Here is a 27,511-nt window from a genome sequence, read left to right as displayed (position 1 = left end):
TGTTGTTTATAACTATATATCCAAAACTACTTCAAAGTGCTTAATCTTTGAAGTGGTGCACTTGAATTTTGCAGGAATCATAAACAGGACTTTTTTCTTCTCTCATTTGCTGGTCTAATTCACCATTTTTTAAAAATTTAAACGTAGAATCAAAATGCACCATTGTCATCATGAGTGGCATAATCAACTTTCTTCAGTTCAGAAAAAGAACCCTGGAAACTTACCTGAACCAACAAAAAAGTTTTGTAAGTATTGATTGTGATTACAAGGTTATCATTTTTTGTCAATGTGCGTTAATGATTAGGCTGGTTGGTTCTGTACCATAAAATAAGGAAAGATTAAGTTAGCTTGGAATTATTGTGTGGATTTTTTTCATTTAGGTTTTTTGTCTTGATGTATATTGGACATCAAATTTACTTAATTCCTGATAGTAGGTGTTGGAGGTCAGATGGCATATCATTCCAGGTGAGAATTTGAGAATGAATTCTTTACAGTTTTGTTTTCCTGTCTTCGATTTTCACCAAACAACGCTTTCTTCATGACTCCATGGGAGACTATAGTTCATGGAAATCTATAACAATAAGCTGCATTTAATGTTGCAACAACCTGAGTGTTACTTTCAATCAGAAACTTAATTGGACCAAAAATACAGATATTGTGGCTCCAAGAGCAGGTCAGAGCCATGAATTCTGCAGCGAATGACTCCCCTCCTGACTCCCAAAAGCCTGTCCAATATCTACAAGGCACAAGCCTGAAGTGTAATAAAATACATCCACTTGCGTGGGTGAATTCAGCTCCAACAACACTTGAGAAGCTTGACGCCATTCCAGAACAAAGCAGCCTATATGATTGGCACCACCATGAACATACAGAAACAGCAGTGTATATGAGACACTCTGCACAAATTCACCATGGTTTCTTAGCATGTTCAAAATTCATGACATTACCATCTAGAAGTGCAAAGGCAACAAATACATACGCACACCACCTGCATGTTTCCCTCCAAAATACTTACCATCCTAACTTGGAAATATATCACCATTCGTTCAGCATTGCTGGTCAAAATCCTGGAAGAAAATGAGGACTGCAGATGCTTGAGATCAGAGTCAAGAGTATGGTGCTGGCACAGCAGGTCAGGCAGCATCCGAGGACCAAGAGAATCAATTTTTTGGGCATAAGCCCTTCATCAGGAACTTCCTCCTAATGGCAGTGAAGGTGTACCTACATTAAATGGACTGCATAGATTCAAGAAAGCGCTCACCACCATCTTTTGAGGGCAACTGGTGAAGCCCATAACCCCTGAATGAATAAAAAGCGACACATTTAAAATAATTATTACAGGTATTTTATGACAATATTTATAATGCACGATTTTGTCAAGTCCTTACCTTGCATGAATAATCTAAGTCCAGAAAACCATGATTTCCATCTTTCAAGGATTTACTTTGTCAGTGTTAGCTGACGTTTGACCAATTTACGTTTCTTTCATCCTGTAGGCTAAGTGGATCGAAAACAGTAAAAGTCCAATCACCAATCCTTCTTTAAACATTTTTAGGTTTTATCAATTGTATATTTGTGCAAGTAAGTTTGTTTTCAGGCTCTGCATAATGGTTTTCATCTGAAACCAAAGCAATATATGTGTTCTACGTTATATTATGTGAAGCTTTATTTCACTACGAAGCCAAATACTGACGCTGAAAATAAAATAACAAAATAATGATGCTGGTATTAATATAAGGGCAAAAAAATCTTAGAATGCTTAACAAGTCAGGCAGAATCTGTGGAAGAATAAATTGTCCCTGAGAGTGAAGAGATGGGGTGAATGGAAGAATTGGTGTAGGTTAAGTCAAGCGTCCTGATGAAGAAAACTCACTTGAAAACAAGGTAAAATCCGAAGCATTCGTATGGAATTTTCCTACTTCTGTACTTGTTTAAAAGTTGTGCATCCCATAATTTCCCAGTCTGCTGAAAGGTTGTCAATCTAAAATGTAAAATCTGCTTCTTTCTTCACAGATCTTCTCTGATCTTCTGAATATTTGCAGCTTTTTATTTCATTTTTTTACGTATATGCAGTTGGTGTTGTCCTGGTATTGGACTCTGTGGTTATTCTGTTTGTATTTCTTGAGGAAAACAATTTCTATAGCAAATTGTGAAATTGTAAGATGAGTAGAAATGTTTACCAATGTATTTGTTTCCCAAAGAAATTGAATCTGGAGCTGATGCAACAGATGGTTTCATCGAATGAAGAAATGAAATACAAAATTGAAAGACTTAAGTAAGTGGATCCCAACACATTTAAACCGGTTGATGCATATAATCAGATTCTGCTTGATTGACTTGCGGATTGGCATGTACATTACGTAAGTCTTGATGGTGCTTGATAGCGGTTCATTTCATGTCTGCAAATCCCACATATTGCTATTTCATGATAAATTATATCTTCATGACTAGAGTATGTAATCAGAACAATAAATAGTGAAATTTTTCTATATTATGTATATGATAATCTCTGGGAAATTTATCAGCATTTTAAGGTGCTGGCCTAGGGTATTTCATGGATCAAACAAAGTGCACTTCCTGTATGATTAGGAAGAAATACTGTATAAATATCATGGGATAAATTAGCTTTTAATAATTTATTTATTAGAAATAAGGCAAAGATATAATTCAAAATAAAAGTTACAATTCTAAATGGCGTGCAGGAGCAGAGAGACATTATATATTTGCATAAATCATTAAAAATGACAGGATAAATTGAGACAGTGGGTAATAAATCATTCTTTATCCCAGGTTTTATTGGTAAACTGTTGGTTACAAAAGTAAGGAATTTGGGTTAGATTTATATAAAATATTGATTCAGCTTCAAATGGAGTATTCAGTCCAGTTCTGGGACCACACTTAGAGAGAAGGTGACGAGTTACAGACGGCACAGAAGAGATTCATGCAAATGATTCCAAGAGTGAGAATCTTTGAGCAATTTGAGAGTCTTCCTTGAAGAACAGAGTAGACTTGACAGAAGTATTTCAAATCGTGATCAGTTTGGACAGAGCAGATGAGGAGAAACTATTCCCATTGGTAATAGGATCAATAGGAAACAGATGAAAGGTTACAGTGACCTGAGGAAAATCTTCAATATGGAAGTGTTTAGCACCGGCGATGCACTGCCTGGGCATGTGGTGGAAGCAGGTTCAATTGAGGCATTCTAGAGGGCATTGGATTGATTTCTGAGAAGGAGCAATGTGTAGCGAAAAGTCATGACTGTGGCAATGGGTGATTTGCTCCTTTGGAGAAGCATTACAGAAATGATGGATCAAATGGCCTTCTGTGCTGTAACCATTCTACGTTTGTATAAAATATGGCTGACCTTAAATGTCCCTTGACAGAAATACCATACTTTTTAGCAGTGTTCTCCTTTTTATTACTGAGAAAGAAAGACTTTGGGGGAAAATGCATTATCCATGGAAAGTGGAGGGTGATATTTGAAAAGAAAGTGTGCAATGCTACAAAGATTTAATGGCAGGTCAGAAGACTGGACAGAATATTTTTAAAAACCAGAAGAGTAATAGTGCGGTGGTATTGAAGAATGAGAGAAAACCACACAAAAACATTGAAAAAAGCAAAGAGTAGGTAAAATGAACATCTGTCACTTAGTGAGCTTAGAGATTTGTAAAAGGCTGCATCTGCTGACATCCTTGAGCATGTACTGGAGCAGTAAGATAGGTGCATTAAGTTTAAGTAGTGTTAAACATAAACACACAAACATTAAAAGTTAACAAAAGAGTATATTGAAGAGAAGGGAAATGTGAGTATTTAATTTTTAAAAATCATCAGTGCTTTTAAAAAAAAAACACAGCTGAACCTATACTGTTGGAATTTATCATTGCACTGTTGATGTCAGCAGAAAATTTTGTTCCTAAAACACCAAAACTAAGATCAGGAATAGGCCATTCAGCTCTTTGAACCTACTAAGCCATTCAATACTATCATGGCTAATCTTCTGTTTCAACACCATATTTCCATTTCCTTCTAACCCCTTGATACGTTCTAGTATCTAAAATATTATCAATCCCTTTCTTAAATATACTTAGTGACCTAACCTGAGGTAGAAATTTCACAGGTTGACCATCCTCTGAACAAATTATTCCTCATCTCAGTCCTAAATGACCTAGCCCACACTGTGACCCTAAATAGGGGAATCATCATTACTGCTTCAAGTTTGTTTAACCTTGTTAAATTTTCATGTTTCAGTCAGATCCCCTTGCATTCTTTTAAACTCGAGTGAATACAAGCCCAGTTAAACCAATGTCTCCTCTAATGATAGTCCATCCATAGATAATAACAAAATGGTAGTTGAGTTTACTAGATATTTTGCATCTGTCTTCACTGTAGAGGATTTAAAAATAACACTCCAGAAATAAATATGTATCAAAAGGTGAAAGGGAGGAGCTTAAAAGAATTGTAGTCATTGAGGAAAGGGCACTGAGAAAATTATTGGAACTAAAAACTAATAAATCCCCATGTTCTGATGAACTTCATCCTAAAGTCTTAAAGGTAATCGATAAGATAATTAATACTTCAAGATTCTCTAGATCAAATTGGGAAATTGTGACTGTGACTACTTTAATCAAGAAATGGCAACAGAAGACAGAAAACTATAGGCAAATCAATTTCATGTCTGTCATAGGAAAAATGCAGAATTTAAGGATGTTCATAGTGGGACACTTGGCAGAATCAATGTGATTTTGTCAAGAGTAATTGTGTTTGGCTAATTTGTTGATACTCTTTGAGAAAGTAATCAGCAATATGGATGTAATGTATTTACCTTTTTCAGAAGGAATTTGATAAGGTGCCATATCAAGTTTACAATGCAAATAAGAGTTCATCGTATAGGGAGGATTGGTTAGCTAACAGGAAACCAAGCGAAGGCACAAATGGGTCATTTTCAGGTTGGCACAATTTAATGATTGGAACTTGCACAGGAATTGGTGTTGGTCCTTAACTATTTACATCAAAAATATGAAATTGACAAATGGCAGGAAGTATAAAAGGCCTATTATTGAAATGGGAGTAATGTTTGGAGTTGTACCTAGAACAAAGGAAGATGTGTATTGGAAGACCATTACCTCAACCTCAGGGCATTCTGCAAAAGTTCATCAGGGTAGTTTCCTCGGCCCTAACCACTTTCAGCTGCTTCATCAGTGACCATCTTTCCATCATAACATCAGAGATGTTCACTGATAATTGCACAACATTCATTGCCACGTGTGATTGTTAGATGCTGAAGTAGTCCAAGTCCACATGAAGGAAGACCTGGACAATAATCCAGGTTGCATTTTCAAATGGCAAGTAGCATTCATGCCGCACATGTAAATCAGTAACCATCTCCAAAAGGAGAATCTGGACATCACCCCTTGATATTCAGCAGTGTTACCATTGTTGAATCCCTCAAAATCGACTTTCTGAGAGGTACCATTGACCTGAAATTGCACTGGACAAGAGACAACATTTTCTTTAGAATTTAGACGGTTAGGCAGACATCTGATTTAAGTTTTCAAGATATTAAGAGAGAAAGGCTGAATAGATAAGATACGCTATTTTCATTGGTTGGGGATTCTAGAACTAGGGGCATAGTCTAAACATTAAGGCCAAAATTAGTGATATTAGAAACCACATCTATACACACAGGGTAGTTGAGATTTGGAACTCTCTTTCAACAGTGGAAGAGTGATTTTTTTAAAAAAAAAATCTGAGGTCAATAATTTTTTGTTATGCTAAGGTACAAAGGGATAAGCGCGAAAAGCGGATATATGGAGTTAGGCCTCTGATCAGCCATGATCTCGTAGATTGCCCGAAGTACCTTGATTGGCCGACTGGCTCACTCCTGTTCCTATTTTCCAATATGAATATTGTGACTGCAAGACGACTAGCATCTTGCAGCGAGGAACTCATGACTTAACTTCCCAAAGCCTATCTGCCATCTATAAGCTAGAAGTTTGGAGTACTCCCCACTTGCCTGGATGAGTACAGCTAATTGCGACACTGCTAGAATTTTGAGACCATTTAGGGCTAAGCATCTGCTTTGTTATATATTCCCTCTCACTTTCTCCACATTCGCTGTCTCCAGCACCGATACACTGTAGCAGTGTGTGTCATCTACAAGGTGCACTGCAGAAGTTCCATAATGGCATTCTAAACTCACAACTACTGACATTTGGGAGGGCAAAGGCAGTAAATACATGGGAACCATCAGGAATGCCCTTCCAGTAGGGGATTTTAATTTTCCTAACATAAACTGGGACTGCCAGAGTGTGAAGGGATAAGACGGAATGGAATTTAAGTGCGTTCAGGAAAGTTTCCTCAAGCAATATATAGAGGGCCCTACTCTGGAAGGGACAAAACTTGACATTCTCTTGAGAAATAGGGCAGGACAGGTGATGGAGATGACAGTGAGAGGGCACTTTGGGACCAGTGATAATAGTTCTATTAATTTTTAAAATAACTATGGAGAGGGACCAAACTGGTCCACAGGTTCAAGCCCTAAATTAGGGCAATTTTGATGGAATTAGACAGGAGCTTGCATTGGAGTGATTTGTTTGCAGGCAAAGGGATCTCTGACATGTGGGAGGCCTTTAAAAGTAAGATAGCTAAAGTTCAAAGTCTATATAATCCTGTGAGGGTGATAGTCAAGGTTGACAGGAATAGGGAATCCTGGATGACAAGAAATATTGAGACTTTGATCAGAAAAAAGGAGGAAGTAAGGCTCAGGTGCAGACAGCTGGGATCAAGGGAATTCCTGGAGGTATACAGGGGATATAGGATTTTATTGAAGAAAGAAATCAGGAGGGTGAAAAGTGAGCATGAGATAGCCTTGGCTGAGAAGATTAGGGTGAATCCAAAAAGGTTCTTTAAATATATTAAAGGAACAAAAATAACTAGATGAAGAATAAGACCCTTCAAGGACCAAAGTGGACATGTATGTTTGAATTCAGGAGATGAGTGAGGTCCTCAATGACTATTTCTCCTCTGTGTTTACTGTGTAGAAAGACATGAAGACTTAGGAACTTGGGGAAGTTAGTGGGAATATCTTGGGGACAATCCATATCAGAGTAGAGGAGCTGCTGGATGTATTAGAATATATGAAAGTGGATAAATCTTCTGGTCCTGACCAGATATACCCAAGAACATTGCAGCATGCGAGAGAAGAAATTGTGGGGGCTCTGGCTGATATTTCTGCATCATCGTTAGCCACCAGCGAGGTCCCAGAAGACTGGAAGATAACGAATGTACCCTTACTCAAGAAGGGCTGCCAAGAAAAACCTGGGAACTATAGACCAGTAAACCTAACATCTGTGGTGGGTAAGTTACTTGAGAAAATTCTGACAGTTAAGATATGTAGACATTTGGAAAGACAGGGTTTGATTATGAATAGTCAGCATGGCTTTGTGTGTGGGAGATCATGCCTGTCAAATTTGTTAGAGTTCTTTAATGAAGTGACCAGGAAGGACAAGGTGATGGATGTAATCTATATGGATTTCAGTAAGGCCTTTGATAAAGTTCCATATGTAGGCTTCTCTGGGAAGTTAGATCACATGGAATCCAGTGGGAGCTGGCAAATCGGATACACAATTGGCTTGATGATAGGAAACCGCTCGTAATAGTGGAAGGATGCTTGTTGGACTGGGGGCCTGTGACTAGTGGTGTGCCTCAGGGATCAGTGCTAGGCCCATTGCTGTTTGTTATCTATATCAATGATTTGGATGAAAATGTACAAGGCATGATTAGTAAGTTTGCTGACGACACTAAAATAGATGGTATTGTGGACAGTGAGGAAGGTTGTCAGAAATTGCTGCAGGACCTTGATCAGTCGGGGAAGTGGGCCGATAAATGGCAAATGGTGTTTAATACAGATAAGTCTTGCGTGTTGGAAAGTCAGATCAAGGTAGGAGTTTCATGGTGAATGATAGGGCGTTAAGGAGTGTAGTGGAACAGAGGGATCTTGGAGTTTAGGTGTATGGTTCTCTGAAAGTGGAGTCACAGGAGTTTTTGGCATACTGGCCTTCATTCATCAGGGCATTGAGTATAGAAGTTGGGAAGTTATGTTGCAGTTGTACAGGACTTTGGTGAGTCCACACTTGGAGTATTGTGTTTAGTTTTTGTCACCTTGTGACTGGAAGGATGTTATTAAACTGGAAAGAGTGGAGAAGAAATTTACAAGCATGTTGCCAGGACTCAAGAGTATGAGCTATATGGAGAGGTTGGACAAGCTAGGACTTGTTTCTTTAGAGCGTAGGAGACTGAGAGGAACACTTTTAGAAGTGTATAAGGTCATGAGAGGTGTGGATGGGGTGAATGCACTCAACCTTTTTCTCCGAGTTGGGGAAATCAAGGACTTGAGAGCACCAGTTTAAGGTTAGAGGGGAAAGAATAAAAGGGAACCCGAGGGGCAACATTTTTACAGAGAGGGTGGTATGCATATGGAATGAGCTGCCAGCAGAAGTGGGTACATTAACAACATTAAAAAGGCATTTGGATAAATACATGGATTACAAAAGGATTAGAAAGATATGAGCCAAGTGCAGGGAAATGGCGTTAGTGTTGATGGACATTTAGGTGAAGGACTCTTGCCTGAAACATCGATTCTCCTGTCTGACTTACTATGCTTTTCCAGCACCCCACTCTCGACTGTGATCTCCAGCATCTGCAGTCCTCACTTTCTCCATTTTGGTCTGCATGGGCCAGTTTGGGTTCAAAGGGTCTGTCTCTGTGACGCTGCAACTCTGACTCCAAGCCAGTCACCATCCTGACTTGGAACTGTACTGCTGTTGTGTTAGGTCAAAATCCTTGAAGTTTTCCCTAAAGGCATTGTGGATGTACCTCCATCAGATGGATTGCACTGGTTCAAGAAGGCAGTTGACCATCACCTATTCAGTGGCAACTAGGATAGGTAATAAAATGCTGACCCAGCCAGTGAAACTCACATTTCGTAAATAAAATATTGCTTCAAAAAACAAAACTCCTGAAGTACAGATAGATCTGGATGTCCTGGTACAGGAATGTCACAAAGTTGGGAAGCAGTCATAACTGCCCAGGATGACAAATTGAATGTTCTGTTGTGAGAGGAATAGAATATAGAAGTAGGAATTCTTTCTACTGTAGTTCTGAAGGGATATGGTGAGATCACATCAAGGTAATTAAAACATTTTGGGATATCAGAAAAGTGAATTTGAGCCTAAAACCCAAACAACCATTATTTTATTAAAAGATGGAACGGGCTCAAGGCCCTTTATCCTGTTTGTAATTTAAGTGTTTGCATTACACTACTTTTTATTTTCCTTTTCTAAGAAAATCTCCCAACTTATAAATATTCAGTCTTACTATTGTGGTTATCTTGTAATGTAAGCTAATTCATATTATGATGAGGATTGTATTAATTAGCTCAACAAGCATGACTTTACAAAATTGAATCAAGACTTTCATGACATCATATTTTAACTGGTAAATTTGTATCTTAATTCTGCATATTATCAAACTGAAGTGCTGTCAGTTGAGTCATCTATTTTTAAAACTATAGTGGAATAGGTTTGGTACCCTCAGTATTACTTCTGAAATTTGTGCCCTGGACTTGGTTTCTCTGCTATATGTACAAATTCAAGAAGTGATATAAAACCACTTTATATTAAAAGTCTTTTAATTTTGGCAGTACCATACCTCCTGACCAAAAGGCAAAGATTGATGTGCTGTCCGTAGAAATAACTGAATTGCAACAAGTCATAAACCGTGAATATCGCCTCAAGCAAGTGAGTATGTTTGTGTTCACTAAGATATGATATTCTGAAATAAAAGACAGCAAATTTTTCCTATTTACATGTACATAATTGAATAAATAGAGTTGAATCCTAAAGTGTTCCACCATCAGTGAATTACTTTTAAGGGAATTTACTCCATCCTGTAAAACACAGCCAATTTTCACACATCAATTTCAAGCAGGGAGATCATAACTAAATCTAAAGAGAGGGAGCATATGAAAATATGTTGTGTATTTTCAGAGAGTGAGGGGGATTTCAGGTCTGATTGGAGGCTATATCAAATCTAAAAATTTTTAGAAGTTGTAGTTGAACATCACAAAAGTATCCTGAAATAAATTTCACAAATATACCAGGGGCATACTACTTATTGCATCTGATGAGCAGACTTGCCACAAACCTATAAATATTACAGTCCATTTCCATGAACTGATTGGCATCTTGATTAATCTATCCTTGAGTAAACCTTCATTCCTCCCCCATGCATGGTGCTGTATAGATTTGGGATTGTTGCTTGAACATTCCATTCGTATTTAGTGTCAGGTGGAGCATAAATACCTGTTTTGACTAGTTTTGCCAAACAGCTTGTTTCAGTGCAGTTCAATCTATTTAATATTTGTCTAGTTTAATGGATCTGAGTAGTAAAATTAAATTTTATGCACAAAGTTAACAATTCCTTTATAACATAAAAGCTGCACGGTGGCTCAATGGTTAGCCTTGGGTGTCTGTGCGAACTCCATACAGACGATCTCTCTATGTCTGTATGGTTTCCTCCCATTTGCTCCCATAGTCCAAAGATGTGCTGGTTAGGTAGATAGGCAATGGGAAATGCAGAGTTATGGGCTTAGATTAGGGATGCTGAGTGAGTGGAATGCTCTTCGAAGGATTATTGCAAACTCAATGGGTCATATGGTATCTGTGTGGCAGTGTAGGATTCTATCGTTCTGAATAAATAAATTTGGAAAAAAAAGGAGAGAAAGGACATATCAAGTGACATGCAATTAAAATAACAATAACAAACCAAAATAAGAGCAAATAAAGCATTAGATCTTGAAAGGAACTGCTAATGAGTAATGATTTTTCAAAGCCACTGCTGGCTGTTCTCGATACTGAATTTTCTACTCTGTTCTGAATAATCACTCCAATTGGATATATTTAAGCAGTAAAGAGTGATCAGATTTCCCATTTGATCTTTTTGCTTTATATACAAACACTTCTTCTCTATAGTTGCACAATGATCATTCGGAAACCTCTTTAGTTGTGATTTGATGTACCTTCCGTACAAATCAAATCAAAGTAATCGACCTATAATGCCTAAACTCAGATTTATTCCATTAAATGTTAAGACTGTGGACCTCCTGCCAATTAATTGAAATGACTACAGACCACAGTTAACTGTTTAAATATATGCATGAGTAGCTCGCAGAAAATGTTTCCCATTTTCTTTAACCCTGGGGTGTGTGGTCGTCATCAGCTCTCATAACTGGAACAACTCTAAATGTCATTATTAACCATAGCCACTTTTGAAATATATTTGAAGAAGTCCATATTGAGAGTATTTTATCTGATACTGTGGCAATTAGCTTCTGTCTTTAATAGTCTTCATTTGGTACCTAAAACAATTTTTGGTCCTTGTCCTTGCTCTGCCTTGCAAAGTCATACAAAGGACTGATGTACCTGAAGCTACTGAAGTTGGATTTCCAGAAAAATTAGCTAGATCAGTGAAATTTGTAAGTCAGACTTGATCTGTACAGATTATCTCGGTGAAGTCATAGAAGCAGCTCTGTCACAAATTACATAGTTGGAACTGTATAACTTCTGTATTTCATTCAGAATTCCATTCAAGATGCAACTACACAGCTGAAGACTGAAATTGCAGAGCAAAATAAAATGTTGGTAAGTTAGTTTTTAGTGTTGACCCAATATATTTTAATATCTTTAATAGCTATATTTCAAAGTGGGTATGTGGAATCTGATTATAAGGAGTTTTCCAAGTAAATTGTTAACAATTTGTAAGACCCACAAAATGCTATCATGCTCACTTGTGATCTTGCCTTGTTTTCTCATTCCCATACCTGCAAATATTTTATTCTACCTTTTGATTTCTGCTCCTTCTTGTTGTGTAACTTAATGTATTCCCAGTCAAATGTGAATCATTATCTGTAGGAGAAGCTGAACAACCACTTTAAAGAAAATGGCAACATATCTGCTATGATGGTACTGATGACCACAATAAAACGACAAGGAATAGAAACAAGAGTAGGCTGTTCGGTCCCTTTCTAGCCTGCTCTGCCATTCAATAGGATTAACACTGATTTGACATTCCTAACATCCACTGTTCTGCCCTTTCTCTGTAACTCTTGATTCCCCAACTGATCGATTATCTTTTTCAGCCTTAAAGAAACACAGCTCTCTCTGGCTAAAAGTTTCAAAGAGACGCAACCATCTGAAAGAAAAAAATACGTCTTTATCTTAGGTGTAAATTTGTGACCTTTTATTATGACACAATGTCCTCTGGTCCTAGACTCTCCCATAAGGAAAACTTCCTCTTAGCATTCACTCTGTCAACTCCTTAAGAATTCTGTACATTTCTGTGCGATCACTTTTTATCCTTCAAACCTCCAATAAGTAGAGTCCTAAACTTTGCTCATAAGTCCTCCATACCAGGGATCATCTTAGTGAACATTCTCTGAACTCTCTCCGGTGAAATAATATCCTTCCTTAAATAAGAAGACCAAAGCTGCTCTCAGTTCTCCAGATGTGATCTTAACAGCATTGTATCCAGTTACAGTAAGACAACTGTATTCTTGTACTCCAGCCCTCTTGAAATAAGAGCCAACTTTTCATTAGCTGCCCTGATCACCTGGTGGATCTGTGTGCTAGCTTTCTTTTTTTGTGTGTACAAATACGCCCAATTGTGCTTGTGTTGCAGATTTTTACTGTATTTCTTTATTTCCTCTATTCTATTCTTTGTTCTCCCTTCCAAAATGAACAACTTTGCATTTCCCCACATTATACACCATTTGCCAAATTTTTGCCCACCTACTTAACCTATCAATACCTCTACGGAGTTTTGATTTAATTCACTTGTGAGACGTGAACATGTGGCTGTCCAGTATTTATTGCTGTTCAGAAAGTGATGATCCCTGTTGTGACGCATTCACCCACAATGCTCTTAGCAAGGCAACTTGATGGCGTGTCAGTAAAGGAGCAGTGATTTATTTCAAAGTTAGGATGGTGAGTGGCTTGAACAGGAATTTGGATAGTTATGTTCTCATGTAGCTGCTGCCTTGTCCTTCTAGATAGAAGTAGTCATGGGTATGGAATGTGTTATCTAAGAATCTTTGGTGAATTTCTGCAGTACATATTGCTATTACTGAGTGAAGTGGTGGAGGGACTGGATGCTTGTGGATGTAGTGCAAATCAAATGGGCTGCATTGTCCTAGATGGTGTTGAAGCTGCACCAATCCACACAAGTCTGGAGTATTCCATCACATTCCTGAATTGTGTCTTCTAGATGGTGGAAAGGTTTTGGGAGTTGGGAGGTGAGTTTCCCAGTGGAGTATTCTTAACCTCTGACCTGCTTTTGTAGCCACTGTATTTATGTGCCTGGTCCAGTTTAGTTTCTGGTCAGTTGTAACTCCAACAATGTTCATAGTCGAGAATTCAGTAATGGTAGCACCATTGAATGTTAAGTGGCTTTAGTTGGCTTGTCTCTTATTGGAAATGGTCATTCCTGGCATTTGTTTGGTGCAAATGATAATTGCCAATCGTTAGCCTAAGCCTGGATATTGTCTCGATCGTCCATTTGAAGATGGACTACCTCAGTGTCTGAGGAGTTGCAAGTGATGATGAACATTATGCAATCATCATGAACAACCCCACTTCTGACCTTTTATAAGAGAGCGAAGGTCATTAAGCAGCTGAAGGTGGTTGGGCTTAAGATACTACCTGAGGAATTCCTGCAAAGATGCCCTAGGGCCGAGATGACTGACCTCCAACAACCACAGCATCTTCCTGTGTCAAGCGTGACTCCAACAGCGTAGAGTTCCCCCAATATACATTGATTCCAGTTTTGCTAGGGCTCCTTGATGCCATTCTTGGTTGAATGCAGCCTTGACATCAACGGTTGTCACAGTCACTTCACCTCTGGAATTTAGCTGTTTTTCACATGTTTGAACCAAAACTGTAATAAGGTCAGGAGCTGAGTGTCTGTGGCAGAACCAAACTGAGTATCAGGTTATTTCTGAGTAGGAGGTGCTTGATAGCCTTGTAAATAACACCTTCCATCACTTTACTGATGATCAAGAGTAGACTTATAGAGTAGATTGGATTGTAGTATACATATTTGCATCCCTACCACAAGTTGCGTATCCACCTATTTTTGTGCTGTCTGCACATTTAGTTATAGTACACTTGTTTCATTCCTCCAAGTCACTAATACTTATTGTAAACAGTAGCTGTGCTAGCACTGACCCTTGTGGAGCCCTGGTGGCAATAGGTTTCCAACCTGGAAAAGAATCTCTTATCCCCATTTACTGTTTCCTGCCTATTAGCCAATTTGGTATTTATCTTCATATATAAGACCACAAGACATAGGAGCAGAAATTAGGCTGTTCAGCTCATCGAATCTGCTCTGTCATTCAGACATGGCTGCAAAGTTTCTCAATGCCATTCTCCCGGTTTCTCTCCATAACCCTTGATCCCCTTGATAATCAAGAACCTATCTATCTCCATCTTAAATATACTCAATGGCTTGGCCTCCACAGTCTTCTGTGGCATTGAATTGCATAGATTCACCACTCTCTGGCTGAAGAACTTTCTCCTAGTCTCCATTCTAAAAGGTCTTTAGTTTACTAAGGCAGTGTCTTTTGGTCCTTGTCTCTCCTCCTAATGGCAACATCTTCACAATATCCACACTGTCCAGGCCCATAATTTTTCTGTAATCTTAATTAGATTTTACTTAGAATCCCTACAGTGTGGAAACAGGCCATTCAGCCCAGCAAGTCCACATCGATCCTCCGTAGTAACCCACTCAGACCCATTCCCTTACCTCTCTCCATTTCCCCTGACTAATGCACCCAACACTATGGGTAATTTAGCATGGCCAATCCTCCTAATCTGCAAATCTTTGGATTGTGGGAGGAAACCCACGCAGACACGTGGAATGTGCAAATTCCACACCGACAGTGACCCGAGGCTAGAATCAAACCCGGGTCCCTGGCGTTTTGAGGCTGCAGTGCTAACCACTGAGCCACCGTGCTGCCCATTACCCCCCTCATCCTTCTAAATTCCATGCCATATAGACCCAGAGTCCTCAAACATTCCTCATATGTTAAGCCTTTCATTGCTGGGATTATTATTGTGAAACTCCTCTGAACACGCTTGCTTTAGGGCCAGTACTTCCTTCCTGAGATATAGGGCCCAAAACTGCGCACAATACTCCAAATATGGTCTGACCAGAGCCCCCGAATTATATCCCTGCTTTTATATTCAAATCCTCTGAAAATAAAAGCCATTATTGCATTTGCCTTCCTAACTACTAACTCAACCTGCAAGTTTACCTTGAGAGAATTCTGGACGAAAACTCCCAAGTCTTTTTGTACTTCAAACTTCTGAATTTTCTTCCCATTTAGAAAATAGTGCATGTCTCTCTTCTTTCTCACATGACCTCACACTTTCCAATCTTGTACTCCATCTGCCACTTCTTTGTCCACTCTCCTAACCTGTCTAAATCCTTCTGCAGCTTCCCCACCTCCTCAATGCTACCTGTCCTTCTACCTATTTTTGTATCATCTGCAAACTTGCCCAGAATGTCCTCAGTTCCTTCATCGAGATCGTTAAAATATAAAGTGAAAAGTTGCGGTCCCAACACTGACCCTTGCAGAACACCACTTGTCACTGGCTGCCATCCTGAGAAAGAACCTTTTATCCCCACTTTCTGCCAAACAGCCAAGCTTCTATCCATGTTAGCACCTTACCTCCAAAACCATGGGCCCTTCTCTTACTCAGTATTCTCCTGTGCGGCACCTTGTCAAAGCCCTTCTTGATGTCCAGGTAGATAACATCCACTGGCTCTCCTTGGTCTAACCTGCTCTTTATGTCCTCAAAGAATTCTAGCAGATTTGTCAGGCATGATCTGCCCTTGATGAAATCGTACTGACTTTGCCCTATTTTACCATACACTTCCAAGTATTCAGGAATCTCATCTTTCATAATGGATTCCAGAATCCTACCTACGACCAAGGTTAGGCTAATTGATCTGTAATTTTCTATCATTTGCCTTGCTCAATTTTTAAACAGGGGTGTTAAGTTAGCAATTTTCTAGTTCCCTAGGACTGAACATGATTTTAGCTATTTCTGAAAGATCACTACCAATGCCTCCACTATCTCTTCAGCTATCTCGCTTAGATCTCTGTGGTGTAATCCATCTGTTCCAGGTTATTTATCCAACTTCAGGCCATTCAGCTTTTCTAACACCTTCTCCTCCTTGGTGATGACCACCATACTCAGCTCTGCCCCCTCACTCTCTCTTGAATTTTTGGGATATTACTTGTGTTTTCCACCTTGAAGACTGATGTGAAGTAATTATTCAATTCCTCAGCCACTTCCTTGTTCCCCACTACTATCTCTCCAACGTCATTTTGTAGCAGCTCAATGTCCACTTTTGCCTCTCTTTTCCTCATTATGTATCTAAAAAAACTCTTACAGTCTTCCTTTATATTACTGGCTAGCTTACCCTCCTATTTAATCTTCTCCATCCTCATTTTTTTTTATTGTGGCACTCTTTTGGTTGTTGTAAGCTTCCCAATCCTCTGGTTTCCCACTGCCCTTCGCCACATTGTATGCTTTCTCTTTTGCTTTTATGCTATCCCTGACTTCCCTGGTCAGCCATGGTTGCCTCATCCTCACTGTACTATGCTTCTTTTCCCTTGAGGTGAATCTCCTTTGTGTCTCTTGAATTACTCCCAGAAACTCCTGCTGCTGTTCCATTGTGTTTTCCACTAGGCTCCTCTCTTTATCAATTCTACCAGCTAATGCCTCTGTCGTTGCCTTTATTCAACTATAATACCATTACCTCTGATTCTATCTTCTCTCTTTCAAATTGGAAAGTAAATTCCATCATATTGTGATTACTGCCTTTTAAGGGTTCCTTCACCTTTTAAGCTCCCTTATCAAGTCTACCTAATTCGTGGGCGGCACGGTGGCACAGGGGTTAACACTGTTGCCTCATAGCGCCAGAGACCTGGATTCAATTCACGCCTCCGTCAGGACTGTGTGGAGTTTGCACATTCTCCCCATGTCTGTGTGGGTTTCCTCCGGGTGCTCCGGTTTCCTCCCACAATCCAAAAATGTGCAGGTTAGGCGAATTGGCCATGCTAAATTGCCCGTAGTGTTAGGTGAAGGGGTAAATGTAGGGGAATGGGTCTGGGTGGGTTACGCTTCGGCGGGTCGGTGTGGACTTGTTGGGCCGAAGGGCCTGTTTCCACACTGTAAGTAATCTAATCTAATCTAATCTAATTGTACAATATCAAATCCAGTATTGCCTGTTCCCTAGTGGGTTCCACCATAAGCTGGTAGACATTCCACAAATTCCTTTTCTTGCAATCGCTACCAACCGGTTTTTCCCAGTCCACCTGGATATTGCAATCCTACACGATCACTGTAACTTTGCCTTTCCTACACATCATCTCTATCTCCTGGCGTGTCTTGTGCCTCCGTTCCTGACTGTTGTTTGGAGGCCTATATATAACTCTAACTTTGTTTTTTGTTTCCTTTGCAGTGCCTCAATTCTATCCACACAGATTCTACACCATTTGATCCTACTTTGTTTCTTATTATTGATTTAATTTAATTTCTTACTAATAATACAACCCCACCCCCTCTGCCCACTTGTTTATCTTTTCAATAAGATGTATGTCCTTGAATATTCAGCTCCCAGTCCTGATCCCCTTGTGATGCCCACCACTTCATACCTGCCAATTTCAATTTGTGCCACAAGCTCATTAACCTTATTCCTTATACTGTGTGCACTCAGATGTAACACCTTCACTGTATTAACTGTGACCTCCAATGGCTCTTATCTTATAACTTAACCTTTTGTGCGGTACTTTGTCAAATGACTTCTGGAAGTCCCAATATAACACATTTACTGTTTCCCTTCTATCTATTCTGGTTGAGATTTCCGAGAAAAATTCTGACAAGTTAATCAGATACAATTTCCCTTTCATGAAACCATGCGAAATCTGCTTGACTGTATTATGATTTTCCACATGTGCTGCTATTATCTCCTTAATTAGTCCACCATTTTGCAAACATAGATATAAGGGTAATCAGCGTATCGTTACCTGCTTTTTGCCTCATACGTTCTTTTGTTTTGTTACTTGTGTACAAGGAGAATGGACAGGCACTTGCATGTGAAAACATGTGACAAGTTTTTAAGTTTATCTTGTGTGTTAACAGTTGGAAGTCTTTATTATTGTCTAATTAATTAGCTTTACATTTGGTTTGTATATTAAAAATTGTAAGGGTGTACTTGCCTCTTATTTGAAATGCTTTGTGTCCTTTTGCAGATATTAAATCAAATATTAAATCGGCAGAATTCTGGATTGTTATAGCATCAGCATTTTGGTAATTCAAAAAGACTTGTAAATCCTGTTTTTTTTTGTCTTGTCCCTAATCTAATTTTAATCTGTTTATAATAGGGTCAACTAAAATTGGACATAGCCAATGCAAAAGAACTCCAAGCAAAGCTCAGACCTTTGATTGTGGAATGCCCAGAACAACTGAACAGTGAAATACAGTCAATGAGAGACACAGTAGAAAAGAAAAAGGAAGCCATGGTAAACTTTCTTTCTACTCTCTTTTGTGTCTCCCCCACCATCAATCCCATGGATGTTTTGTCAGTCTTTGAACGAGGATAATGCATGCTTTATGAGAATATTATGATAGTGTTTGAGATGAAACATCCCACTTTTAAAACAGGGTTTGTGCTATTGGTGTGTGTATGTTTTTTTACCCTTTTTATTAAATACTTCTTCAACTTGCAGCTTTGCTTTTGAATTAGACCAAAACTTAAAATTTTCCTGAAGAGTTAGGTTACATTTTGATAATCTTGGCAATGTTTTGGGTTGGAAATATGTGTATTTGTTTCCAAATAGGCCCATTTCTATGCTTTCAGTATTTGAAATTAAGGCATTGACAGTTATTAACTAGCACATATCTGGAATGGAAAACAATACAAAGAGTACCTTTTTATTAGCAGATAAAAATAATAGAGTTACAGATGATTACGACTTGATTAAAGTCATGATTCCTGGACATGTAGTAACATAGAGTCATAGCGATGTACAGCATGGAAAAATTACCCTTCGGTCCATGCCAACCAGATAGCCCATCCAATCTAGACCCATCTGGCAGCACCCGGCCTCTATCCCTCCAAACCTTTCCTGTTCAAATACCCATCCAAATACCTCTTAAATGTTGCAATTGTACCAGATTCCACCACTTCCTCTGGCAGCTCATTCCATACACGTACCACCCTCTGTGTGAAAAAGTTGCCCCTTAGGTCTCTTTTATATCTTTCCCCTCTCACCCTAAACCTATGCCCTCTAATTTCTGGACTCTCCCACCCCCAGGGAAAAGATTTTGTCTATTTATCCTATCCGTGCCCCATCATTGCTTAGTTCTTTTAGTGTCTAAATTTATATGTTGCACTATTTAGGATGAACAAAATGGAATCTGAATTATATGTTGTCCACCTTTGTATCTCTTGTCCTGCAGGTTTTCATTATTCCTGCGTCCTGAATAATGTCAGCAAACACTCGGCAAGGGCATTACCAGCAGATCTGTCTTGTGTAGAGGTAGCTAATTTAGCACATTGTAATTCAGTTTTGTGTGTATTTGATAGCAAAAGAAAAATGATAGAACAATGGAACTTCAGGACAAGTTGGCAAGTCTTACCAATTTCCAAAACAAAGAACTGGAAACTTACTGCAGTTTACTGCAACAATGCCAGACTGGCTCTGACCTTATAAGCAGCACAAATACTGAGGTAAATATATTCCACTAAGTTTAGCAAAATATTTATGCAATATAATATTTTAAAAAGCTTTTGCTAATCCTGAATGACTTTACAATTGTATTCAAATTGTGTAAAAATTGTGCTGTTGAGCGTATAGGTAGACAGGTTTTCTCCAGTTTAAAGTTGGTGAGCTTTGGATTTGAGTGATTATAAAGTTTTTTTGAGAGACAGGTATACAAGTTTTTATTATGTACAATTACGCACAGTTCTGGACTCTATTGAATGGATCTAGAAGTGCAGGAGAAATTGCAAGGATGAAAGTAGAACCGATAGATTGGAACTATTGGTGAGAACAATAATGGCTGGGGGATTGTCTCTTTAAGGGTAGTCTGCGGACTGATTTTCAAAATGTTTTATGAATGAATTTATGGGTTAGATTTAGAGAATATATTTCTGTTTGAAGCAGAGTCGAAAACCAGGGACCTATTAATGTTAAATTGTCACCACTATGTCCAAAAGGGTGTTTGGGAGAAACGCCTTTCACCTGAGAATGTGGTATTTGCTACCTCGATGTAGTTGAAGCAAATAGCAGATTCAAGTAAGTGCTTAGTTTAAGCACGTAAGGGCAATTCTGAAGGTATTTCTTGTGCCTACTGTTCTAAATTTGTTGTATTTGTTTTTGTTCTCGGCTCCATAAGTACTGGAAACATTTGCTTTATCTGTTTGGCCAATGGTTTCATAATCTTAAATATTTCCATCATGTTACTTTTAATAGGCATTGTTCTAATTGAAAAGGTGTGAATATTTCAGGCTTGACTGAAGATTCATTCATACCTGATAGTGAATCTTCATTAGACCTGCACTAAAGCCTCCATATTATTTTCTAATCTGTGTAGCCCACAATTGGCCATTTTTCTGAGATCTTATTGAGATTTTGCACATTTAAAAATGGAGCTGTCTTCAAATAATACTCTTGGAGGTTGCCAGGAGAATTTGCCGATCGTAATGGCTCAAAGAGCCAAGGTACTTTCTGGTTCCTCTCTTGCTAGGTTACTGTTTATTCATGGGCTTCCTTGTGAAAATTCTTCATTAAACCTAAGACTGTATATGAAAGCTACTTTTTTGATATACTTTTAGAACTTATAACAGTCTACTAATTTGTTCACTTCAATTAGAGCTAATAAAGTTTCTGCGCTTTCATCACTCAAAGTGAAAGCAACTAATATACAGGGCTACATTTTTCCTTTGACTCTTCTACAGATTTGGAATGAAGAAAATGAACTAGAGAGAAAGCAAATGGAACTGAAAAACATACAGACAGAAGAAACTCGATTGAAAAGGATTCTGAGCTCAAAGCTTGAAAAACAGGATAAGCTACAGATGCAGAGGCATAAGAAACAAGAAGCTAGGGAGCACGACCTTGATTCAGTAGCCACGTATGTCAACTTAATGACTGAGTATTTTAGATTTTTGAATTGGGATTGGAGATAATTCTAGGCCATAGTTTTCAAAACTCAATTAATCTTGACAGAATGGTCACAATACTCAGAATGAAAATTATGCTTTATCAATCTATACAGCAATTGAGAAAATAAAACTCTTTGACATCTTCTTATTCTGTCAGTTTTCATCTTTAACTTGTCACTGAACATTTGGTTATCGATTTGCACAAATATATTGATGCATTGTTCACATAGAAAGGTTCTTGAGTCTAGTCAGAATGAGAATTTTTTTTTATTCAAGTATGGAAACTGATTTTTTTGACCTGTACCTGTTTGTGTTTGGTGCACTTGACATCAGTCTTGTGCTTTCAGTCGATACCTGAAGTCCTGGCTGTCCAGAACACAATCTGTAAACTTGAGTTGGAGCTTTATTGTAGCTGTTGTTCATCCCAATGGGAGGGCATATTCTGTCTGTTCATCTTGTAAACCAAACTTCTGGGTAATTAAAGAATGTATATTTATTTTTTTGTTTGAAAAAATACTGTAACGTAGAATTCAATTCTTTTGTTGTTGCTTTTAATAGGGAGTTTGATATGTTTAAGCAGCGAAGCCAGGAGGTGTCTGAGAAGATTGCACAAATTACTAGTGAACGTCAACAATATCTGACGAAAAGCCAAACATTGCAAGACAGCTGTGCTAAAGATGAATCAGAATGTCAGGTATGTCATAGCACTGTGATGAACCAGCCGTAAACATCATACAAAGATAAAGCTTCTGTTTTAAAGATGTTTACACCTCTGAATCAGCAGTGCTTTGCATTATATGAAGACATTGATTTACTTGCTTAATCTTTCTGAATTGAAATGGCAATTGGCCATTTGAGGGCAATATTATATAATGCAGGAAGGAAGCAATGCATATTGCCCAAAATATCTGCCCCTATTATAGGGATTAGAGTTGTCTTTGTCTTTCCTACTTTGGGGTGTCAGAAGTACATTGGATTTAATGTAATCTTGAAGAATGATAGAGTCATAGAGATGTACAGCATGGAAACAGACCCTTCGGTCTAACCTGCTCATTCCGACCAGATATCCCAACCTAATCTAGTCCCACCTGCTAGCACAAGGACCATATCCCTCCAAACCGTTCCTATTCATGTACCCATCTAAATGCCTCTTCAATGTTGTCTATTTATCCTATCCATGCCCTTCATAATTTTGTAAACCTCTATTAGGTCACCCCTCAGCCTCCAACATTCCAGGGAAAACAGCCCCAGCCTGTTGAGCCTCTCCCTGTAGCTCAGATCCTCCAATCCCGGCAACATCCTTGTAAATCTTTTCTGAACCCTTTCAAGTTTCACAACATCTTTCCAGTAGGAAGGAGACCAGAATTGCAGACAATATTCCAACAGTGGCCTAACCAATGTCCTTTACAGCCGCAACATGACCTCCTAACCCCTGTACTCAATACTCTGACCAATAAAGGAAAGCATACCAAACGCTTTCTTCACTATCCTATCTACCTGCAACTTCACTTTCAAGGAGCTATGAACCTGCACTCCAAGGTCTCTTTGTTCAGCAACATTCCCTAGGACCTTACCATTAAGTGTATAAGTCCTGCTAAGATTTGCTTTCCCACAATGCAGTACCTTGCATTTATCTGAATTAAACTCCATCTGCCACTTCTCAGCCCATTGGCCCATCTGGTCCAGGTCCTGTTGTAATCTGAGGTAACCCTCTTCGCTCTCCACTTCACCTCCGATTTTGGTGTCATCTGCAAACTTACAAACTATACCTCTTATGCTCGCATCCAAATCATTTATGTAAATGACAAAAAGTAGAGGGCCCAGCACCAATCCTTGTGGCACTCCATTGGTCACAGGCCTCCAGTCGTAAAAACAATCCTCCACCACCACCACCCTCTGTCTTCTACCTTTTGAGCCAGTTCTGTATCCAAATGGCTAGTTCTCCTTGTGGTCCATGAGATCTAACCTTGCTAATCAGTCTCCTATGGGGAACCTTGTCGAACGTCTTACTGAAGTCCATATAGATCACATCTACTGCTCTGCCCTCATCAATCTCTTTTGTTACTTCTTCAAAAACCTCAATCAAGTTTGTGAGACATGATTTCCCGCGCACAAAACCATGTTGACTATCCCGAATCAGTCCTTGCCTTTCCAAATACATCCTGTCCCTCAAGATTCCCTCCAACAGCTTGCCCAACACTGAGGTCAGGCTCACTAGTCTATAGTTCCCTGGCTTGTCTTTTCCGTCCTTCTTAAACAGTGGCACCATGTTTGCCAACCTCCAGTCTTCCGGCACCTCACCTGTGACTATCGATGATACAAATATCTCAGCAAGAGGCCCAGCTCTCACTTCTCTAGCTTCCCACAGAGTTCTCGAGTACACCTGATCAGGTCCTGGGGATTTATCCACTTTTAACCGTTTCTAGAGATCTAGGACTTCCTCCTCTGTAATCTGGACATTTTGCAAGATGTCACCATCTATTTCCCTACAGGTTATATCTTCCATATCCTTTTCCACAGTAAATACTGATGCAAAATATTCATTTAGTATCTCCCCCATTTTCTGTGGCTCCACACGAAGGCCGCCTTGCTGATCTTTGAGGGGCCCTATTCTCTCCCTAGTTACCATTTTGTCCGTAATATATTTGTAAAAACCCTTTGGATTCTCCTTAATTATAGTTGCCAAAGCTATCTCATGTCCCCGTTTTGCCCTCCTGATTTCCCTCTTAAGTATACTCCTACTGCCTTTATACTTTTCTAAGGATTCACTCAATCTATCCTATCTATACCTGACAAATGCTTCCTTCTTTTTCTGAACCAAACCCTCAATTTGTTTAGTCATCCCACATTCCCTATACCTACCTGCTTTTCCTTTTACCCTAACAGGAATATACTTTCTCTGGATTCTCATTATCTCCTTTCTGAAGGCTTCTCACTTTCCAGCCATCCCTTTACCTGCGAACATCTGCCCCCAATCAGCTTTCGAAAGTTCTTGCCTAATACAGTCAACATTGGCCTTTCTCCAATTTAGAACTTCAACTTTTAGATCTGGTCTATTCTTTTCCATCACTATTTTAAAACAAATAGAATTATGGTCGCTGGCCCCAAAGTGCTCCCCCACTGACACCTCAGTCACCTGCCCTGCTTTACTTCCCAAGAGTAGGTCAAGTTTTGCACTTTCTCTAAATGCATCATTTAATCTGCTTGAAATGATCTTCAAGAGTTAACTCTTATTAGGAAAGCTGTCAACATTATCCAAAACATAAACTCTGTCAAACTTTGGTTTTTTTTAATTTTAGCTGGAAGCTCTAATATTTGTGAACCAAATTATGAACTAAAAGTACAAATTGAGCTACGCTAAAAAAATTGAGGCCCATCATTTTCAACAGGAGTGAGTTATTCATACTTTTATTTTGAACACATTTCTTTAAAATGGTATTTCTTTCAATTTTACAAACGTGGTTTAGTGTACAATCATTTCAGACCAGAAAGAGGCTTTTGTGCCACATAGACTCTTCACTGGCCTTAATCCTCAAATATATATTGTTCAAATTCTGGTTGTTTGAGTATTGGCTTTCAATTGCTTCCTCATTGATATCTATATCTTCAGTGCTGAGCCCTTCTGCTCCAGAATTTCGCTCCTAAGTCTCTCTGCTACACAAGTGACATCAAGGCAACATTTGACTAAGTGTGGCATGAATGAGTTCTAGATAAGCAGGAGTCAATGCAAGTAAGGGCAAAAACTCTCTATTGCTTGGAGTTATGCTTCATACAAAGAGAGATGTTTGTGTTGGAGGTCATTCATCCTGGTTCTAAGTCATCTCTGAAGGTGTTCCTCAATGGTGTCCTGGGCCCAGCCATCTTCAGCCACTTCATCAAGCTGGCCTTCCCTCCATCATGACATCAGAAGTGGGAATGTTTGTCGAGAATTGCATCACTTGCTATTTATCAGACAATGAAGCAGTCTGTGTCCAAGTGCAGCATTCCGATTTGGGCTGTTATGTCCAGTAACATTTTGTGGCACATAACTGCTAGGCAGTGACCATCTCCAGCAAGAGAGAATCTAACCATCTCCCTTGACATTCAATGGCATTGTCATTACTGATAGCAACCTTCATTACAGCTTCTTGGAGACTACCATTCAGAAACTGAACTGGATTAGATTAATAAAAACTGAACAGAAAAGTAGATCAGAAGCTAAGAATTTTGTGGCAGTAAATCATTGCCTGACTCCTCAAAGTCTGTTCACTATCTACAGGCACGGTAGGAGCTTAATGAAATACTCCTACTTGCCTGGATGAATGCAGCTCCAATAACATTCAAGAAGCTCTACCCGTCCACTATCTTCAACATTCATGCCCTCCACTCAGTGTGGTAATGTGTGCCATCTATAACATTCACTGCAGAAACTCCAAAATTCCTTTAGTTAAAGCTACCTAATCTGTGATCTCTATTACATGGAAGAAAGAGCAGCAAATTCTCTGCAATAATGTCACCTGCAAAACCCCTCATTTTCTCACAAAATCCTGACTTGGAACTATGTCATCATTCCTTCTCTGTTTCTGGGTCAAAATCTTGGAATGCACTTCCTCACAGCATTGTGATGTACCTACTTTCATAATTATAGTCATTCGAAAAAAATATAGTTGCCATCACCTTCTCCAGGGCAATTGAGGATGGGCATTAATGCTGACCCCACCAAAAATACCCTCATCTTGTGAAAGAAGTGTTGAGGTTTTGGGTGGGGTGGGTTGGGTTCAGGTGGTGGTGGGGGGAGGGGGAGTGTGGTGGTTGCGGCAGCAGCTGAGGAGGAGGTGTTCGTGGTGGTGGTGGTGATAGAGAGAAAAATACATGCCACCTCACTCATCTTCCTGACCCTAACTAATGCAATGCAATGAAATGAGTAACAGAAGAATATTCTGAAGGGAAAGATGATGCACAGTAATTGGATTAAATTTGAATTGTATTCTTGATTTATCTACTAACAGAATCTGTACTCCAAGCTGCTGGCTGATCTGGAACAATATCATGAACGGTTGGCTGTCGTGACACAGAAGGCTACATTTGAAGGACATAAACAAATGGCAGAACTTGAGAAAGCCATGAGTGAAAGAATTTGAAACCTAAACTACAGTTCACTTCAAATCCTTGTAGATCTCTGATCTTGGTAATCCTTCCCCTGTCAGCTTTTTTTCTTAACAAAAGACAATTATTCTTAAGCGTTTTACGTTGTTTTTGAGTCTAAGCTAGTATGTTTGTCACTGTTTGAACTATTTTATATGTAGCTTTATTAAAAAGTACTGAGGAAAACATAATTTCTTACAATGCATAATGTACATTTTTAAATGAGCTGCACTGAAGTTAATAACTATATCATTGTTAAGATGCTATCAACTTGCTTTGAAACACTCTCACCCATGGTAAAAGAAAGGATGTATATTCCAGAAAATGATTTGCTATTTGTGTCCTTTATTCTGAGAACTGAATTAATTCTTATTCACTTTCAAATCTCAGCAGGAAATATTAAAGATTGCACTTTTTCTCTGTGCCACCCACCCACGTTTTTTTTCTTTTTTCTATGCAACGAGCCACCTTGCAAATACTATTATCATCCCCATTATCTGCTTTTATCATTGCTTGTGGCAAGCAAGTTCTCCATTTACTCTGCTGAAAAAAGTTACAGTACACAAATTATTTATTTGCTAGTTATTTTTATGGTCTATTTTTGGAACTGTCCCACAGATGAAAGTAGTTTTTCACCATCAGTTCCTTTTGTAATTTTTAAGGCTTTTTTTTAAGGCTCTCTGTGAATTTCTTTTGAGAGTGGGAAGCATAAGCAATTGCCTTCACAACTTACTCTTATGGAATAAGTTTTTCAATTCTGGTAACATCCTGAAAGTCTTCACAATACTTTCTCCTGTCTTTCATTGTTGTTTTTGCAAAATCTGAACTAGAGCCATACTTTGCTGCACTGTGGTCAAACGTTTACTCCGAAATCGTAACTTTTGTTTATACAGCATGTTTAATGCTAGGAAGCATCTTGGGATGTTTTATAACAGTGGTGAAACAAAATTAGTGTACAATCCCCATACGTTTTCCAAAGTTGTCTCTGCCATGAATGTCTAATCTTAATTCATACATTCTGCTCAGCATAATAAATAGTTAGTACATTTCTCAGTGTTAATCTCTTAAAAGCTTCATTTGCTCCCTACCTGGC

At 38.9% G+C, this 27,511-nt stretch overlaps 1 protein-coding gene across 2 annotated transcripts in view; it reads left to right on the top strand.

The window, feature by feature from the left end:
- Positions 1-26,743, top strand: part of nuf2 (UF2 component of NDC80 kinetochore complex) — a 36,529-nt gene extending 9,786 nt beyond the window's left edge. For both annotated transcript variants that reach the window (XM_072573924.1, XM_072573925.1), the window contains exons 6-14: positions 148-245; positions 2,202-2,275; positions 9,701-9,797; positions 11,637-11,699; positions 18,509-18,646; positions 19,714-19,857; positions 21,088-21,263; positions 21,853-21,988; positions 26,283-26,743. In XM_072573924.1, coding sequence (XP_072430025.1) covers positions 148-245; positions 2,202-2,275; positions 9,701-9,797; positions 11,637-11,699; positions 18,509-18,646; positions 19,714-19,857; positions 21,088-21,263; positions 21,853-21,988; positions 26,283-26,414 — 1,058 coding nt within the window. In that variant the 3' untranslated portion in view covers positions 26,415-26,743. The remainder of the gene's footprint in view (positions 1-147; positions 246-2,201; positions 2,276-9,700; positions 9,798-11,636; positions 11,700-18,508; positions 18,647-19,713; positions 19,858-21,087; positions 21,264-21,852; positions 21,989-26,282) is intronic.
- The last annotated feature ends 768 nt before the right edge of the window (positions 26,744-27,511 follow it).

This window comes from Chiloscyllium punctatum, chromosome 7, assembly GCF_047496795.1.
Source record: "Chiloscyllium punctatum isolate Juve2018m chromosome 7, sChiPun1.3, whole genome shotgun sequence".
In the NCBI taxonomy this organism is placed as follows: domain Eukaryota; kingdom Metazoa; phylum Chordata; class Chondrichthyes; order Orectolobiformes; family Hemiscylliidae; genus Chiloscyllium; species Chiloscyllium punctatum.
This window is presented reverse-complemented; position numbering and strand designations above follow the sequence as displayed.